An 18,750-nucleotide genomic window follows, 5' to 3' on the forward strand; every position below is an offset into this window, starting at 1 on the left:
ATGACCATGTCTTAGGTTCATGCATGAGTCGGTTTTTTCGGTCATTTGAGTTGGGGGTACATTCTATTCCTAATTTTTTTTATCTCACCATCTACATTATCTTTCCATTCTCTACATGCTTTCTCCATATCACAACCTTCATTCTTCCATCCATGCATGTTGAATCGAGTTTGAGTCATGTGATTGACAAACAAAAAAATGAGGGTAATATATTTACCTTGGTTATATATATTGTAAAATTTGCTTATATAACGTTTTCATCAAATACATATATGGTAAAATTACATGAATGACAAAGTATATACCAGAAGAAAATAGTGTTTACAAAAAATAACAAAGTTGTACTCGTATTTAGAAATGTTAATATTTTGTTCCTTAATATGGATGATGAAATAAATGAGTTTATATATATATATATATATATATGGATGATGAAATAAATGTGTGTGTGTGTGTGTGTGTGTGTGTGTGTGTGTTTGTGTGTATATATATATATATATATATATATATATATAGTAAGAATATTGTGTGTATGATTTCACAATATTGTATTTTTTTTTTTGGAAAAATAAAGATCATAAATTATATGTCAAAGTACTCTATAGTTCCTATAAAAACCTCTTTTTCATAGCTCTAGTTCATCCAAGTTGAGCTCGCAGCCTTCAAAACATCATGGGTTCAAGAACCAAATTCACCAATGACACTACTAGAAATTTTTTGGAGATTCTTCTCCCACACAAAATCGATGGAAACTCAAAGATAGATTGGGAAAAAATTGTGCGTAATTTGAATGCGCAAACTGGACAAAATTTTGCTGAGAAACCACTGCAAAATCATTTTGCAAATTTGAAAGGAAAATATATAGCTTGGTATGAATTGAAGACTTGGACAGGTCTTGCTTTTGATGCAATGACTGGCTGCCCTCTCATCAAACAAGATGATAGATGGGCCGCGCTTGTTAAGGTATTAAACTTTGTTTCTTGTCATCTATTATTCAAATTATGTTAATGATGTATGGTAGTAATTTTAGTTAATGTAATTATTTTGTTATACAGTAACATAAAGGAAGACCCATACAATTCTTGAAGAGGCCATTAGCTAATGAAGATCTGTTGCATGCTTATCTCCAGGGCACATTTGCAACCAGTAAATTGGCTATCACCCCCTCAATGGCAAAAAATGCATCACTATTTTCTGATTATGAAGATCAAGAACCCACAGGAGACAATGATGATGAGCAAGATGATCATTTAAATTTAAACTTAACCCCCGAGGATAACCATATAAATCTTGAGAAGGAGCCTTCTACAATATCACCTCTTCTAGGAAAGCGTAAGAGTTTGGGGGAAACTAGTAAAATTAATAAAAAGAGGATGAATGACATTGATAAGTGTATGGAGGTTGTGAAATCAACTATTCAGGCTCAGTCATCAAAGGTACAAAGCAATCCAGTACAAGAAAAGTTCAATCTCCTTGCCGCAACTCTTAAAGAGATTCCTCAAATGAAAGATTACACTGATGATTTTTATATCCATGTTTTGGAGTACTTAACTCAAGATCACAATGGGGAATTTTTCATGGCATTTGCTACTAATCATCAGAAATTGCTTTGGTTGAATTCAAGGGGTATACAAATTCATGAAGACTATTATACTCCCCAATTTGATGATAAAATAAATGACATCAATATGAAATACGAAAAACATACCTACATATGAAAAACTTTTTCATATATATGCTTGTACAATGCTACTCCGTACCAAATTACTCGTACAATATAATTATACATCGCTTGCGGTCTTCATTCCCTAATTAATGGTAATAGTGTAGACATATATATATATATATATATATATATATATATATATATATATATATATATATATATATATATATATATATATATATGTGTGTGTGTGTGTGTGTGTGTGTGTGAGTGTGTGTGTCAGTGTGTGAAGTATATAAAAAAAATTTGTATGACAATATTTTGCAATATATGGAAAATTTAATTTACATAAAAAATCCTACTTTAAAAAAATCCTACTTAATTTTGCTGAAATTATTTTTTTCCTGAACTGAAATTATTTTTGCTGAACTTAAATTATTTTCACTGAACTGAAATTATTTTTGCTGAACTGAAATTAATTTTACTGAACTTATTTTTAATGAACTGACATTATTTTTTCTGAACTGAAATTAATTTTACAGCATTGAACTTATTTTTACTGAACTGAAATTATTTTTACTTAATATTATTTTTTAGGATTTTTTTAAAAATAACACCACGTATTTTGAAAAAAATGGATTATAACACCACCTTTTCTTGAATTTGTATTATAACACCACATAAAAATCAAAAAAATTGATTTCACCACCTGCTAACGGATTCCATCCAAGAATCCGTTAGTGGGGCTCACTTTGGACACATGTCACTCATCTATTGGATTAAATAAAATAATTTTTTTTTAAAAAAAAAAATCCTAAAATGCTAAGCCAGCCACCACCGCCGGTGGGTTCCCACCACCGTCACCAAACCTAACCCTCGAAGCTCCGAGACCGTCGCTGAACCACCGTCGTCACCATACCCTGCCCCAAAACCTTCGATACCGTCACGACACCATCGAAACCCCAACCTAAACTAGTCGAAACCCCAGCCCACACCGTCGCCGAACCACCGTCATCCGAAACCTAAACCAACCCAGCCGAAACCTCCTAGCCACATCGCTTCCTCCACGAAAAACCACCCTTGTACTTCCGCTTCATCTTCAAACCGGTCGAAAACCACTTTCGAAGCCCCAGCTGGGTCGATTTTGCGGTGAGGCGACGACATGGGTGGGTTTCGGTGGTTCGTGGTAAGGGTTTGCACGGATTGATTGGTTGGATTTGCGCGGGGGGAGGGGGGCTATGGTGGGTGGGGATGATGGGCGGTGATTTCGCCGGTGAAGGAAGGGTTGCCGGCGTCAGTAGGAGTCTCCGGCGGTGGAGTCGCGGCCGCCGGTGGTGGGCTAGTGGTTAGGTTAGGGTTATAGGGTATTTTTCTTTTTTTTCTTTTTTTTTTAAAAATATTTTTACCTTTATTTTTTAAACCAATGTGTTATTGCCACGTGTCTATCTTGGGTCCCACTAACGGATTTCATCCAAAATTCAGTTAGAAGGTGGTGAAATCCAATTTTTGGATTTTTTTGTGGTGTTATAATCAAAGTTTGAGATTATGTGGTGTTATAATCCATTTTTTGTAAAATTTGTGGTGTTATTTTCAAAAAAATCCTATTTTTTAAGGTGATCAGAATAGGGCCTAAATCAAGTTATACTCGTAAATTTTAGAAAAATTTGTTTTAAAAAAACCTTTTAAAAGCATCATTTTGCGAAAAAAAACCTTTTTAAAGCTTTTATGTTAAAAAAACCACCACGATCATTTTTTTTTTTTTGAGAGAGGAAACCTACTTCCTTAATTACACTCTAACTGGCCTTTTGGCCCGTTCGATGAACGGGTTCTTATCTAGGTTATTTCATATGTAGGTATGTTTATCAATAGTTGAAACTTTTGATATGAAATACGAAGTAATTGTTTCATTGCTAAGACTTAAAAGGAAAAAAAAGGAATGAGGATAGAACTGTGGAAAAAGATAAAGGAATTTAGATAAGTATATATACATGAAGATTGTAGGATATGAAATGACATATTAGTTTAAGTTATATTTTAAGTCTATTAGTTGAAAAGACAGTTTTTATATAATTCAATTCATATGTTTATGTCATGTATATTAATTGGTTCAACTTTATTTTATTATGATGGAATGTGTCATATGTGGTAGTGAGTGACTTGTGATGACATGTATCATATGAAAAATTATGGTTTGTGTTTTTAAATACTAAAGTATAAAGTATAGATTAACTCAATTAGACTCTAATTTCTTCTCATTTTTCTAACTAACCTCTAACCCACCAAATTACTAAGGGCTTGTTTAGTATCATTTTTGGTTTTTAGTTTCCTGTTTTTTTTTTAAAACTAAAAACCAAAAACAGGGAACAAGAAAAAGGTGTTTCCACTTTTTTGTTGTCAGTTTTCAAAATTATTATGATTTTAATAAGTTTAAATAATTTTTTTATTAATTATGTGACACATATCATATACTTTTATACAACAAAAAACCAAAAAACAGAAAACCACAACAATTCCAAACGAACCCTAAATAATTAGATTAAATTTATATAGATTAAAAACCACCACCCCCTCCCTTTCCTCCTCCCCTTAAACCTCCTTCCTCCTCCCTTTCCACTACAAGAAAAATCTCTTTTCATAGAGATTGTACATTCGCTACAATATGCAAGTATGTTTGTGAAATAATTAAGGATGTCGTATCATTTTTACAATCGCCATGGTTTTCCCATATAAAATCGATACGGAAAACATAATAATACATATCAACACTATTTTTACACATTTATAATTTTGAGAAATCGTAACATTTACAATCGCCACTAAATCCTAAAAATCGATACGAAAAGCCTTTTCAACACTAGATATATAAATATTGTTTGACAAAGAATACATAAAATATGTCATAGCTTATTGGTGAAACATTTAACATAAGAGTTTGAGGTTGCATGTTCGAATCTTGTGAAGATCATACACATGTTTTTATTTTAAGAAAATGAGTTAAACATTTATAGCGATTGTAATCGCTACAATAATCACCACGATTGGATGTAGTTTTTCGCAATTACAATCGATACTAAAGGTTAAAATAATCGCTACGAAAAAGTTATTTTCTTGTAGTGTTCGCCCTCCCCTTCCTCCTTGGCCCTCCTTGGCAGCAATCCCCTCCCCTATCGGACCCGCTACCCAGATCCCCCACCTCTAGCGACCTTCTCCACCGCCGGACGACCCTTCCATTCCCTCTAATCACCGCCGGCGACAAACCACCTTCTTGATTTTGAAAAACCCTAAAAGGTGTTTTAGAAGCAAATTTCAATTGATTTGAACTTGATTTGAGCATGTTTAAGTATATAAGGGCCAGAAATTCGAAGGGAGGTAGTGGTCGCCCACGGGGATAAGGGGAAAGGGAGGATCAACAGGCAGTGGAGGCAGGTCGCCAAAGGTGGAGGGATCTGGCGGCGGGTCCAGTTGGTGAGGGGGTTGTTTCCAAGGGAGGAAGAAGAGGAAGGGTGGTTGGTTGGTGGTTGAGGAAATGAGTTTCCTCTCACAAAAAAAAAATGAACGTGGTGGCTTTTTTTTAACCAAAAAACTTTTTATTATTATTATTATTATTATTATTATTATTATTATTATTATTATTATTATTATTATTATTATTATTATTATTTTCACAAAATGGTGTTTTAAAAAGATTTTTTCCGACAAATTTTCCTAAATTTTATGATATAGAACTTGAAATTTTAAGCTCAACAAAGCTTGTGACTCGGCTTGAATTTGATGAATGTCTAAATCATCTTATGACCTAGCTTGAGCATCTCATAGCTCAGCTCGATCAATTGTCAATTTGTCACCTCTTTGGCCCGTTGGTGCGGTTTACAACTTTTACATTAGTGAATAGATGATTCATTGATTCGTCTTCTGCTCTAAAGTGTCTAAACCAAAAAGGCAAAAACAATCAAACACTATACCAAGAGCGTCAACTGCTAAGTGCCAGCAGAAAGCGCTAAATTACCCCCATTAAAATTCGAAATTTCGTTGCAGTAATACATTCAAAATTGTTGCAATCTTCAACTGCAATCTCCAAATTCCTAATTTCTCAATATTTTGCGAATTTCTCACTCCACTAAGTCGCAACAATTTACGCTGCTGATAATCAAATGGATTGCAAAACCTTACACCAAAGGTTTGATTTCCTTATCTATATTCATCTTCTGAATTTTTTTTTTCTTTCAATTGATTTTTGTCTTAATTCACTTTAATTTGCCTTTAATTTTATATTTGGCTAGTATAGTTGATTTTGCTAATTTTTATTTTCATCTAATTTCAATTTCATAATTTTATTTTTCCAGACTAATGCATTATTTTCCACATCAAAATAAGTCCAATTCCCAAAAATTTGACTAAATATGTTTTCCAGCTTGAAAATTATGTTCAATCTTTGCAACTTTAAAGAAAATGGTTGCTTTTATATTTGTTGTTGTTGTTGTTAATGTGTGAAACCTTAATATGTTAGTTTCTTAATTATGTTGTTATTTTGATAACAGGTATATTGACGCTTGTAAGAGGCATGGAATCATACCATACAAAAGCATAAACTCATCACTCTTTATGGTATAGCTCTTTTGCTCTACTGATTATGAATTTATCCTACTTTGTGTGCGAATTTCGCTTTTCACAAACGTGAATGAGCTCTCTTTAGCTCATTTTAACGCTATTGACGTTTTAATTCCGCAAATTTGCTGTAAAACTCGGTAACCTATCCAACAACTATCTATTTCATATGTAGTATGTATGTAGTATGAGTATCATATTGTTTGAGCCACAATGTTGTAATTGGAGATTGAGTTCTTTATTTTGCCTTTTTCCATATAAAAATACTTCATCCCTTAATGTTTTTTGTTTTTGTTTTCGGAGTTGAACAAATATGTGGAGATAATAATGTGTCTAAAATAAATCATATAAGCTAAGTACACTAGATTAACACTAAGCTACGGTTAAGAAATTAATAGTGCATCATGAAGAAATCTTTATCAAGCAAGGTTTTTAAAACTTCTATCTCTATATAACTAGTGCTAAGCTAAGATCAATAAATAAGATAATATTTGACATAAATGTATGGTTTCCTAAGTTTGTGTGCCCTCTCAAAAGTAAGTTGAGTGCCCTGGTCTTTGATATAAGTTGAAGCGAATTGGTTGGAGTGCCCGATTAATAGGCACTCGTAATTCCGTGACTTGCCTCTTGGTGCTTGGAGACGGAGTGCTTTCTTGTGTTTTTTTTTTTCCTCTACTGTGCTTTCAATGCCCCCCCCCCCCTCCCGCGACTTATTTGTAATCCTCTATCTACTTTCTTGCAGGGTAGTATGAAGAGTTTCCAAAATGAGACATGTATTCTCGAGTTTTCCTTGGACCATCTGAAGGATTGTGATTTTCTTCCTCTTTATGAGCTGTTCATGGACATTGATGACTCTCTCATTTATGAGGTTGATATCTATAACAAAACCTTATGTTGCATGAATGGAGGTTATCTATTGTCTCTATTGCGTGCATTGAACAAGAAGCTTCGTGCTGTTCGATTGAATGATTCGTCACTTGAAAGGGGTTTCTTAAGGTATGTGGTAGCTTGCAAGTCATGTGACGCTGGTTCTGTCTGTATTCGCAATGATTTATCTTCAGTTTGACATTGATTTTTGGATTTTTTTTATTCAATAATTACTTATTATAAGCTCCGGTGCCCCATAGAAAACCTATAAGGATACTAAAAGTTGATAACTTAGAGGAATTTTGGAGCATTAGCAGGATTGCATCAATAACTTATATTACTGGAAGTTGAGTTGTTAAAGGATTTCAAGGATGGATATGATTGATTCTTACCAAAAGCTTTTACACCTAGTAAGTCCACCTTGCCCCTATCTTTACAATGATTGTACCACCTTTGTTGTATTATTCCAAAAAATCTTAAGGCAAAGCTAAATGGTTTTTTATGGGTACTTACCTTCTAGACTGAATGGAACAAACATTATTCCAAGGATGTGTTGAATAGTTTTAATTGTTCTAACCTCTGAGGTTATTTGATTGTGTAGTTCAGGAAGAAATTTTTTAGGAAAAATGTCAGGGCTTACAGAATGATTTTCTTCATGTGCAAAGTTTTTGTCCTTAACAACACCAATGATACCTTATTTTGCAATTTAATTACATGTTGTAAATAAAGAGAGATCTTCAGGTTGCTTTGCATTAGACTAAATGTGCTGCTATGCAGCAATTTTCAGGTTGATTGAATTTTCTTAAGTATTTTTTAATTAGACAATGTAGTTTATTAACAGCTGAAACGTTAAGCGATAAAGGACAAGCTGTTCTTCAACCAGGAATCTTAATTATAGATTACACCAGTCACTATAAACCTTCCCAATCGTATAGCTTTTATATGCCCCAGCCATCTTGGCCCATAAAGTTGTGCCAATTTTTGTTTTCCTAAACCATCATTTTGGTCATTAGGCTGCAGTAGAGGGCTTGAAAAACTCTTAATTGTCAAAGCTTGTCGAGGATATCTTTAACATAGATATTGAGCTGTACGTAACTACTTCCTTATGATAAGTGTATAAAAAAGCTCACCTTTGGTGTGCCTAGGCACTAGTCATTTAGAGTAGATCGCTTTTTAAGTTTTTTTAGTTGTTGCCTCTCTTCAAAGGCACAGCAGGACTTTTATGGCATTAATGCTTTAGTGCACCTTGATTATACATTGCTTATATATGTGAGCATCTAGATGGTCTGCAGTGTTCTAATATTTGGATTATATATATATATATATATATACACACACACATATACATATAGTAATATATAAAGAGAAAGGGCTTTTTGGGTGATAAATTTCATTATCCCCAAATTGCCCTTCTTAATTTTCAATATTACCTCTTTTATTCACAATTAAAATAAAAAATTAAAATTATTTTTTATAAAAAAACTATAAGTAACTACCTTATCATAACTGCTCTCACTCATCCTTTTTTTTTTTTTTAAAAAAAAAACCGCTACCTATAATAATTGAAATTGCTTTTAATTTTCTTTTTTTGTTGGGAAACTACTCTTGATTAGATTTTATTTTTTTTGTACTTTTACACAGGAATTGGTTTCAAAGGTTCAAATTTAAGCCAAATTGATAGATTGCGAAGGCTTTAATTTTTTTAAAACAATAAAAAGATATTCCATATATATATATATATATATATATATATATATATATATATATATATATCATCGACTTTTAAATTTACACCAACAAATATTTATCGTTTTTTATAGAATAAAGATGAGAATATAGCCTAATTAATTTTCTATCACACGCATTGTGTGTGTTTCTTACCTTGTAGTAATAATAATAATAATATTTAGATTATCTGATGTTCTTCATCTATTCTGATACTGCTGGCTTTCACATGCAGGGATTTATTGAAAAGGGGGTTGACATGCAAAGAGTTAAACCTGAGATCTTCATACCTCAGGCAACTAAATGTCACAGGAAGTTTTTTGCAACTTCAAACTCTTAACCTTGACTTTAATACTTCCTTAACTAGCTTCCAAGAAAATTGTTTTTCTTGTATGCCAATTTTGAAACACCTCTCAGTGTGTGCAACAAGAGTTTCTAATCTTTGGACAACTGGGGCTGCTTTGTCAAAGCTTCCTTCTCTAACTGAACTTCGTTTTCAGAATTGCTTGTGCTGTAATAATACGGGTCCTTGTCCTAAATCATCCGCTCAAAGAACACAAGATAATAATTGGAATGGATATTATGATGATTTATATGTGAGAGCATCTTCAAGACACAGTCTTCTTCTTAATCAACCTCATTCATACTCAGAAGAGATGCTTCAGGATACATCTGTAATTGAAGATCCAAGTTTTAGTGAAAATTCTCACTGGCCACGAGAACATTTCTCAGAAGATTATGAAGTTGATGCACCAAATGACTATGAAGAGCTTAGTTTTCCCGATTCTTTGTCCAATGCGCTCCACAACTTTGATCTTTTGATCAACAATGCAGTAAGTGACAACTTACACTATATGTGCCAATATGTTGTTTGCCTATATTGGGCTGATGCAAAATTTACCTAATTTAAAGAGCTTGCCAATCTGAAGTACAACAGCAGTTTATGGCAAGAAATTAAAGAGAAATTGGAAGTTTGATTAATATAATTGAGTCAAAAGGTTACAAACAAGGTGACTTTAGGCTACAACTCTGTAATACAAGTGACTTTAGGCTACTACTCTATAGGGCTCAGTTTATAATTTTCTGCTTGCCTTTCTCTACTCTAATCTGTCCTTTTTAACATATCCACCAATCCCAAAAATGCTACCTAGTATGATCTATGATGACTTAATTACTACAATTTATCTTCTTCACCTAAAGCTACTAAAAACGGCTGTCTACCAACCCATTATCAGGTGTGCTTGGCCTCTGCTGTCTTCTTTGTCTGCTGCATGTGCTATAAATAAAGAGTACTGATGGTTTGTTAGGATTCGTCACACATAATCATGGATTAATCATTAAATTATGTTGGCAGAGGTTCTATGATTTTAACCCTTAAAACCTAGAGTTTTGGGCCTGTTTAAGTAATGCATAATGGATTAATTTCTTACAGTGAGGATAATATCTATCTTGTTGACCTATATTGGATGTCTTGATAATGTAGTACATGTGAGCTAAGGCTTCTCTTCTGAAGTTCAATTTGGGTAATAAGAGATTTGTTTCTGACAAAGATAATCGATTGTTGAGAATTGATCCTAGCATATCTATCTTGTGCTTTTGCAAATTTCAAATTTGGTTGCTTCTAGATGCTCTATCTTTTATGACGGTGACATATCTTTAAACAATATCATGTGTAGCAGCCTTAAGTACTTTTTTAAAAGCATCCCATTCTATGAGATATAAATAATTATTGCAACTTAGTTTATAATTAAATTTTAGCACACAATCAAATCAGCAAGCCACAAGTATCCACCCAAATTCTCTTAAGCGTCACTGTCTAACAAAGATTACAAACTGGCATACGAAGCTTTCCGTACTGTTTAATTTTGCAAACTGTAGAAGGCTCTTGTGGGATCTGGAACATCTGCTCATCCATTTAGAGGATGATCAATGGTACATAACTCTCCGAAGGGTCTCTTTCTATCTCTACCATTCTCTCTCTTCAAGATTCTATCATGACCCAATGATGGAAAATGTCTCTCCATGGAGATCCACCCAAGTTAACAAAAAGTTGGAGAGATAGAGCTAGCTGTCCAGAATGAGTCTCTCCATGGAGAGCCACCTATGATACACCCAAAAGCACATTGGTCAGGTAGAGCTAGCTCTCCATGTTCTCTCTTCTTGGAGAGACAATTGGAGAGCTCCTATGAAGTACCCATTGCACATGATCTTAGCATATCCACCTGACCCATTATCCTTTCTATTTATTATATTTTGGAGTCTGAACCTGCCTAAATTTGGGCTGGACTCAGATATTCTTGTTCGATGATTTTTGTTTATTAATGTGGCTGATTAGTTACATTAGCAGTAAGAAATTAAAAGACTTCATTCCGGAAATCTATAAAGAAGTTGAAGTTGTGGATATTAAGGAGTTGGAGCTGTGGATATTATGTGCTTTTTTTTTTTATCCTCTTACTAATTTTGCTTTTCTCCCTTTTGGATCATATCCGTTGCTGTCTGGTTTTAAAATGATATACCTTAACACTGTGAAACAAAGTATACCACCAGCAATCTGGTTTGGTTTATGTCTTGTCGTTGAAGCCTTGAAGGTTTTCTGTAGGAACACTCATTTTGACCCTTACCCTATACAGAGTAGTGAAGTACGTTTGTGGAACTGGGGCTAGTCCTTGTGTGATTCAATAAATAACAGGCCAATTAAAATCTCTTGGATTAATAGTTGTCGCGTTGGAGGGTCTGTTATCTACAACTTGCAATGCAGCCTAGATTATGCAATGGCTGCATTGGCACTGGCAGTCTCGTTTTCTGTTACTATCGTAATTGCTAGGATCTTGTTAAATCTTCTTCTCCATGTGATCTGAAGTTGAGTGTCAACAAATATATGTAATTCATACTTTAGAATTGCAATTTAAAATATATTTTAGAAAAAAATGCTATTGGCATGTTTTCTCCTTATCCTGTTTGAGTGCTGCAAGAATGTAGATATGCTTTCTCTAAAAATTCCCTTGATTCTAGTTGTATTTGCAATATGGAATGATTTGACTTGAGACTAATATGATCATTACAACAGTTTCCTTTGGGGATGCTTTTAACTGATGATGGAGATTTCTCAGCAAGTAGTATTTACAGTAGTCAAGCTCAATCATTAGATGTCTCAAAGAAACGAAAGTACTCGACTCATCATCCTTCCCCAATCTGCTTTGAGAAACATTACAGGGATTACATTATAGCATCACTTCCTCAGCTGCAGGTTCTAGATAATTTTCCTGTAAATGATACTGACAAAGAAAGTGCGAAGTTCAGAATTTTGAAATGTTTTGAGCACTTGCCTTACAGAAGAAAGGAAAAAGAAAGTGTTGTTAGCATCTTAAAAAATCGTGAAACCAATGGTAAACAAAAGACATCCTGTTTGCATGTGAGGTCTCCTCAATATCATTGTAGATCTCTTGGTGCTGCTAGAGTGGGTGCTTCTGCATGGCCTTCGTTGCATCCTCTTTCAACTTCTGGTTGTGTTTTTGGGGATGAAAATAAAAGTTTCCGGCCCAGGCAATTCGAGTACCATCCATCTGATGCTGGCTTAATGGCCTTTGGAACTCTTGACGGTGAAGTTGTTGTTGTGAACCATGAGAATGCTAAGATCTTTAGTTACATACCATCTTTGGGAGCAATGAATAGCGTTTTAGGCCTTTGTTGGCTCAAGAAGTACCCCTCAAAGGTATATAACTTTGGTAATAAACTGCACTATCTTAATTTTTAATAGATGTATTTAATTTTTTTCTTCTAAATCTTTTTATATCATTATTCATCACTTGCACTTGTTTGCTTCACTTCATTTATTCATACTGTTGGTGTTCATTTTGCACTCTCTTCAAGTTTTTTCTGAAAAGTAAACACTCTGTTTCACAGTTAAAGTTTTCATGGAATACTAGATCTTACCCCATGGTATTTTAGTATTTTTCCTTCTTTTCTTCAGGACTATGATAGATATACACCCTGGTATTTTACTATCTGGAATTCTGGATAACACTCACTATAGTGAAGTATGTCTGATCATGCCTATGCAGTTGCTTTATCTAATCTTTGCTTATACCTCATGCTATGATCATTCTTGTAGGGAAAATGCTGATGAAAGTCTGCTCTCTCTCTCTCTCTCTCTCAGAAATCATCCTAGCTTCCAAGAACATACTCCCATTTTTTTTATACGTAAAAAGAAAATATTCTTCAGATAATATATTATACACGCATATTTTACTTATTAGAAGAAATCTTTTATGTGCTCCTGTAAGAAATTACCTGTCTATTGTAATACAATAAACTCCTCTGTCCTATTCTTTGGCTGTGTTACTATGTTATTAAAAGTTGATGCTGCATATTTGTAATAGACTAGGCTAGGGTGAGGGGTACTATTAGTATTAGAATTTTAGTGGTTAAGATTATCTTGAAAAGGAAGTCAGCAAGTTTGTTAGAGGGTGAGAGAGGGAAGGGAGCCAGAATGTGCCCTTGTATAGAGGATTTCAGTAGGAGTGAAATTGTGCAGAAAATTGCTTGGTGTTTATTTTGCTATAAATTTTAGTGGGAATGGCTTGCGACTTAAAGGTCTGGGATTGTAGCCAACATTTATTGATTTAATTACATCAAATTACAATCGAGTGGAATCAACTATCAATTTCCTTAGAATGCCCTGCTTCTTGAATTCCGTTTTCCGATTTTCTCATCTATAACAAAATTATTGCATTAACATTAAGCTATCATGTTATCTTCATATTAGTGCACTATCTTCTGCCGTGCTGTTAATTACATGTTTTTTTTTAACCTTATTTGGTCTCTGTTCTGTTTTTTAATCAGATCATTGCGGGGTCTGATAATGGTTCATTGCGATTGTATGATGTCCAACATTGGCAAGCAGCAGTTACAGGAAGAAATTTCACTGCTAGTGGTTTTGCCTTTGATGACTTTGATCAACTTACTTCTGTTCATGTCAACGCAACTGATGATTTATTTATTGCCAGTGGTTATTCAAAAAATGTTGCCTTGTACGACATCAACACTGGAAAATGCTTGAATATGTTTGGTGATATGCATCAACAACATATTAATGTTGTAAAGTTCTCTAATCATTCTCCATCTGTGTTTGCTACTTCATCCTTTGATCGAGATGTCAAAATGTGGGATCTAAGGCAAGGGCCATCTCAGCCTTGTTTTAAAGCAACAAGCGGTCACGGAAATGTGATGGTCTGTTTTTCGCCAGATGACCTTTATCTTCTTGTATCAGCTGTCGATAATGAGGTAATTCGAAGGGTCCACAACGTCTTGTTATTTTACATGCTACAGCCAAGTTTTCAGTTCTTATGTGATGCTGCACCATCTTTGTTGGCTTTTATTGGTAGGGGTAATGGTGGGGGGAGATTACTTTTGGGCATCTAGTCGCCTTTGCATTATTGACTACTTAAATCACTAAGATTACTAGAAATGATTATTGTCATTTTGCTTCCAATTATTCTTGTTTCTTAGGCTCCCTTTGCTAATTTGTTATAGATAGAATAATAAAATGCTAAGAAACTGATGCCCACTGTCCCAATTTATACTCTGTAGTCTGTACAATACTTGAATATCTCTACAAAAATGCTCCAAACATTTGCTTTGATGAGTTCATGAGTTGATGACATGTGTCTATGCTACATCTTTTAAAGTGAAAACTGATAAACTTCAGCTTGTATCCTTGTATAGTTATTATTTCATAATGCTAATTTGTATGTCCAGGTTAAGCAGCTTTCAGCAATAGATGGAAGGCTCCTGTTGGATTTTGATATAGCTTCAACAGGAAGTTCTCAAAATTATACTCGTTCATATTACTTGAATGGAAGGGACTATATTATAAGTGGGAGCTGTGATGAGAACGTTGTTCGTATTTGCTGCGCTCAAACAGGACGAAGGCTTCGTGATATATCTTTGGAGGTTAGTGTTTCTAAACTAGAAAGCAATACATGTGATATTGTAAACTACTTTGAAATATAGATTAGGACAATCACTTGTCAGTGTTGTGTTACATTTTTTATATATGTTCATTTAAGTTCCACTGCTCTAACAAGTTCAGATAAGGGAAGTTCAGGTGGACAGAACGAAGCTTTAATTTTAAAATCAGCTTAATAGTTATAAATTTGTGGCATTAATATTGTCCAAGTGTAAAAACTACGTCTAATTTTAGTAGTCAAGGAATGTTTGTTTAGTTTTTTTATTTCAATTGGCAGTTAAATTGAATTTAGTCGTAGTTTGATCCTGATTCTTTTGCACTTTATTTATTTATTTATTTATTTTTATATGCGTTGAAATTGAAAACTGTTCAGTGATCTTAATTTAGTAGTTAAAGAATGTTTGTTTAGTGTTTACTGAACACCTTTATAAAGCAATAGGAAGCATTCTAATCTTGCAGAAACAGTGAGTGGCTTCTTTATTTATTTATCTATGTTATTAAAAAGGTTTAATATTCTTAATATTTTTTTACGTTCTTACAGGGTAAGGGATCTGGTGCTTCAATGTTTGTGCAGTCCTTGAGAGGCGATCCTTTTAGAGTAAGTCTTCTATATGAAATGGGCAGAAATTTTGCTTACTTTTCTACAAAAAAAAGTAAATAATTATTCTTTTTAGTGTCTTTTATGTTGAATAAAAATATTTTATTGCTTTGAAGATTGGTATAGTAAAATTATCACATGTTCATGACTAGTATATTTATCTGCAAAATGTGTATCTTCACCATCTTAATGAAAAGGCGTGTTACTACTGCTTAGGGCATGCCTGGATTCAATGTAATAATTAAGAGGATAATATTTAAGGGGGCTAAATTTACCGAGGGAATAATACAGGGGGTAATATTTCATTTTCCATAGTTTGGCAACAATACTGCTGTAATAATTCTGGAAGAAGAGATCAAGAATAAGCAACAACTAGAAGTAGAGGAGAGAGAATCTAGAGATGAGAATAGAAGAAGCTATAAGCAAAAATGGAGATGAAAAAGATGAATAGGAGAGAAGACCAGAGGAGGGAGATGGGAAGGAAGGCAGGGGAGGCACGTGAGAGTAGTAGGTTGGGAAATTTTTTGGGGAGGAAAAAGTTACTCTAGGGGGGGCCTAGGTAACAGTTACCCCCATTTGAGGGGAATTATTTACCTTCTTTATATGTTTCTCCAATGCCAAACCCATTTTTATTTCCAGAAGTATTACTCTTGTATTTTTTCCTCCCCTATTCCTCCCAGGCGACCCCTTAGTAGAATAACGTTTAGTTTTTAGATTGAAGAGTATTATTTTTATTTAATGAATCTGATGTGAGGTTCTTGAGTTGGCACCAAAATCCTGTTTGGATAACAATTTGATTGGGCTGTAGAAGGGGGAGGGGGAAGAATTATAAGATATGTCTTTCATCCTTCTTAAATGAAATCTTTCAAAATTTGAGAAGATTGGGAAGGAAGATTTGCTAGGAATTATTAAGCCTATTCAATTAGCACATGTATTACTGATGTGATGGAGATGGCCAGGAAGCAGGCCACGATGGCTTTATGGAACAACATATGTTATAGTAATATTAGTGTTTTACTTTTTGCAAAAATGCCATAAGCAATTGAACATCATCTCAGAATGATGCAGGTCCATTAGGCATACACACCTTTTTGAGGATCAAGTCCAGCTAGCCACACATTTACAGTTGTAGCCTAATACTTTCACTCTTGTGATTTTGATATTAAAAAATTTCCTTTTGAAGGGAAGTTGTAGCCTTTGGGAATTTACTTATTCCCAAGACAAGAATTGTTGGTTGGTTGATATTTTCATTTTCTTCACTTGTCAGTCTTTATGTCGCCATTAATAAAAAGCATTTCCGTTAGCTACATATCTTATTTAGAAGGCTATTAAGTGGAAGATTTTGTGTATGAAGCGTTAAACTTTGGATACCCTTAGCTCCTCTGTCCTCTGCTACTGTGACAGTGTACAGGTATAATATCGTCATTCTCTTTCATTGTTTCTGTCTGTCTCTCACCCAGTCTTGCTCTCCCCTATTTCGGTTGAAACTCTATGAGCTTACCTCTTCTCAGATGTATCTCTTTCTATTTTCTCTTTACTAAAAAAAAAAAAACACTATGCTCAAAAGGATATTTAGTTGGGCAGTTTTAAAATTAGGAGGATGCATAACTCTCTAATTCCCGTATTGAAGACTAATGGTTTAAACTTGAACTTCTTGTTTTGATTATTATTTCCCTTCTTGGATAAAGTAGGAGGGTTACTGTAGGCCAGTGACAGCCGGTGTAAAACTTTGTCACATTACATGACTTGAGCCACAATGATTGAGAGTATGGGTGGCCTCCTAGGAAGTCTTTGTGTTGGTTCATGTAGCCGACCGGCCCAACCATATGAGGTTAAGGCTTTTAAGCAAGCAAGCATGAAATATGCAAGATTTGATTTTCATCAAAGCTCTGGTAGCTTTTAGTTTATATTCTCGAGAGCTTTTTATTGCCCAAAATATGATGCCATGTAGGTCGAGCATTCACGTTGATGAACCCACGATTATATTTTTAAATATAAAATTATAATGATTAAAAATCATACTAGTATCTTTTGTGAATTTCTTATTATACCCCGGTTCTTTTTACCTTGGTGAACTAGTGACTATAAGAGCTGCTCCGTACAAATTGGGCTTATACTATAGAGATGTAGCAGATTCTAGATAAAATGAACTTGTTGAGTCAAAATTCAGGAGTTCACAAGTTTAGCCACTTTTGGCTTGTATTATCAACATCTCATAAATCTTGTTGCATTGATGTACTTCTGTTGTTTATCAGCTCATTGGTGTACAAAACCAGCTCAACATAGCTGTGTTGGTTTGACTGTAATTCTAATTGCATTCGTGATTGTGTTAGGATTTTAATATGAGCATTTTAGCAGCCTATATGCGCCCAAGCTCGAATTCTGAAATCATCAAGGTAAATTTCTGCATCTTCTCTGCGTATATTTAACATCTTACCACCAACATTTTCCAAACTGCTGTTTTGATTTACAGGTTAACTTGCTGGCATCAAGTGACAGCAGCTCTGATCCCTCGGATGATGAGACTTATCTTCCATCCTTTGGTATGGGAGGCTGATGTATCATGTATGTTTTTCCACTGGCACTTGTAATGTTATCTCTGTTTATAAATTGTAATGTTAAATAGCTGACTTTAAATTAATTAAAGCACCACCTGGTATATCTCCGTACATAATAAAGTGGTCTAAGCACCTGCCTTAACTATATACTGATTGCTTTCAGAAATTCAGGTCATATTTTAACTGTCTGAAACTGCTTTTGTAAGATAACAAAATAAAGAAACTCCACGACCACCCAATTTCACCTCCTCTTCACTCTCCACCTATGAGCCACGAATGTTCTAGTATTGCCACTAAGGCAAATTTGGCATCACGGGGAGTTTTACTCAAATATTACTTGTGATCAATGCTCAATATTATTTATGATCTATGCAAAAGCTCGGATGAAGACCTTAAAAACATCTTTAAGCTTTGTCCAACTGCTCGAGATATATAAAGGGGTAGTATACTGATATCCATGCAGAATTTAATGCTGATCAATCTTAGTGGATGGGCTAAACCACTAAATCCAATTGTTTCACAATTGGATGGAAGGATTAGTGATAGATCTATCTTCTTTGTTGCGACTCTTTGGGAACTATGGTTAGCACGTAAAAATGGTGTGTTTAGAGGAAATGTAACTATGGCTGGGACTGTCCATGGTGTAGTCTCAGTAGGGCTCAGCCAACAAAGTATTTTCTCAAATGGTGTTCAGGATAATCTACATTATTATTTACATCCTCCAGAGGGAGAATAGGATAGTAGTGATTAGGATAATCTACAT

General features: G+C 34.2%; 1 protein-coding gene across 1 annotated transcript; it reads left to right on the forward strand.

The window, feature by feature from the left end:
- Positions 1-5,538: 5,538 nt before the first annotated feature.
- LOC145634629 (protein DWD HYPERSENSITIVE TO UV-B 1-like) lies at positions 5,539-18,180 on the forward strand. The gene is made up of 10 exons (XM_081686038.1): positions 5,539-5,843; positions 6,205-6,271; positions 7,014-7,267; positions 9,099-9,696; positions 11,931-12,575; positions 13,706-14,146; positions 14,621-14,815; positions 15,373-15,429; positions 17,763-17,825; positions 17,903-18,180. The coding sequence occupies exons 1-10, from the start codon at positions 5,818-5,820 to the stop codon at positions 17,984-17,986; spliced, it is 2,430 nt and encodes an 809-aa protein (XP_081542164.1). The 5' UTR covers positions 5,539-5,817; the 3' UTR covers positions 17,987-18,180.
- Positions 18,181-18,750: the final 570 nt, after the last annotated feature.

This window comes from Chenopodium album, chromosome 6 (assembly GCF_948465745.1).
Source record: "Chenopodium album chromosome 6, dcCheAlbu1.1, whole genome shotgun sequence".
NCBI classification, from domain to species: domain Eukaryota; kingdom Viridiplantae; phylum Streptophyta; class Magnoliopsida; order Caryophyllales; family Amaranthaceae; genus Chenopodium; species Chenopodium album.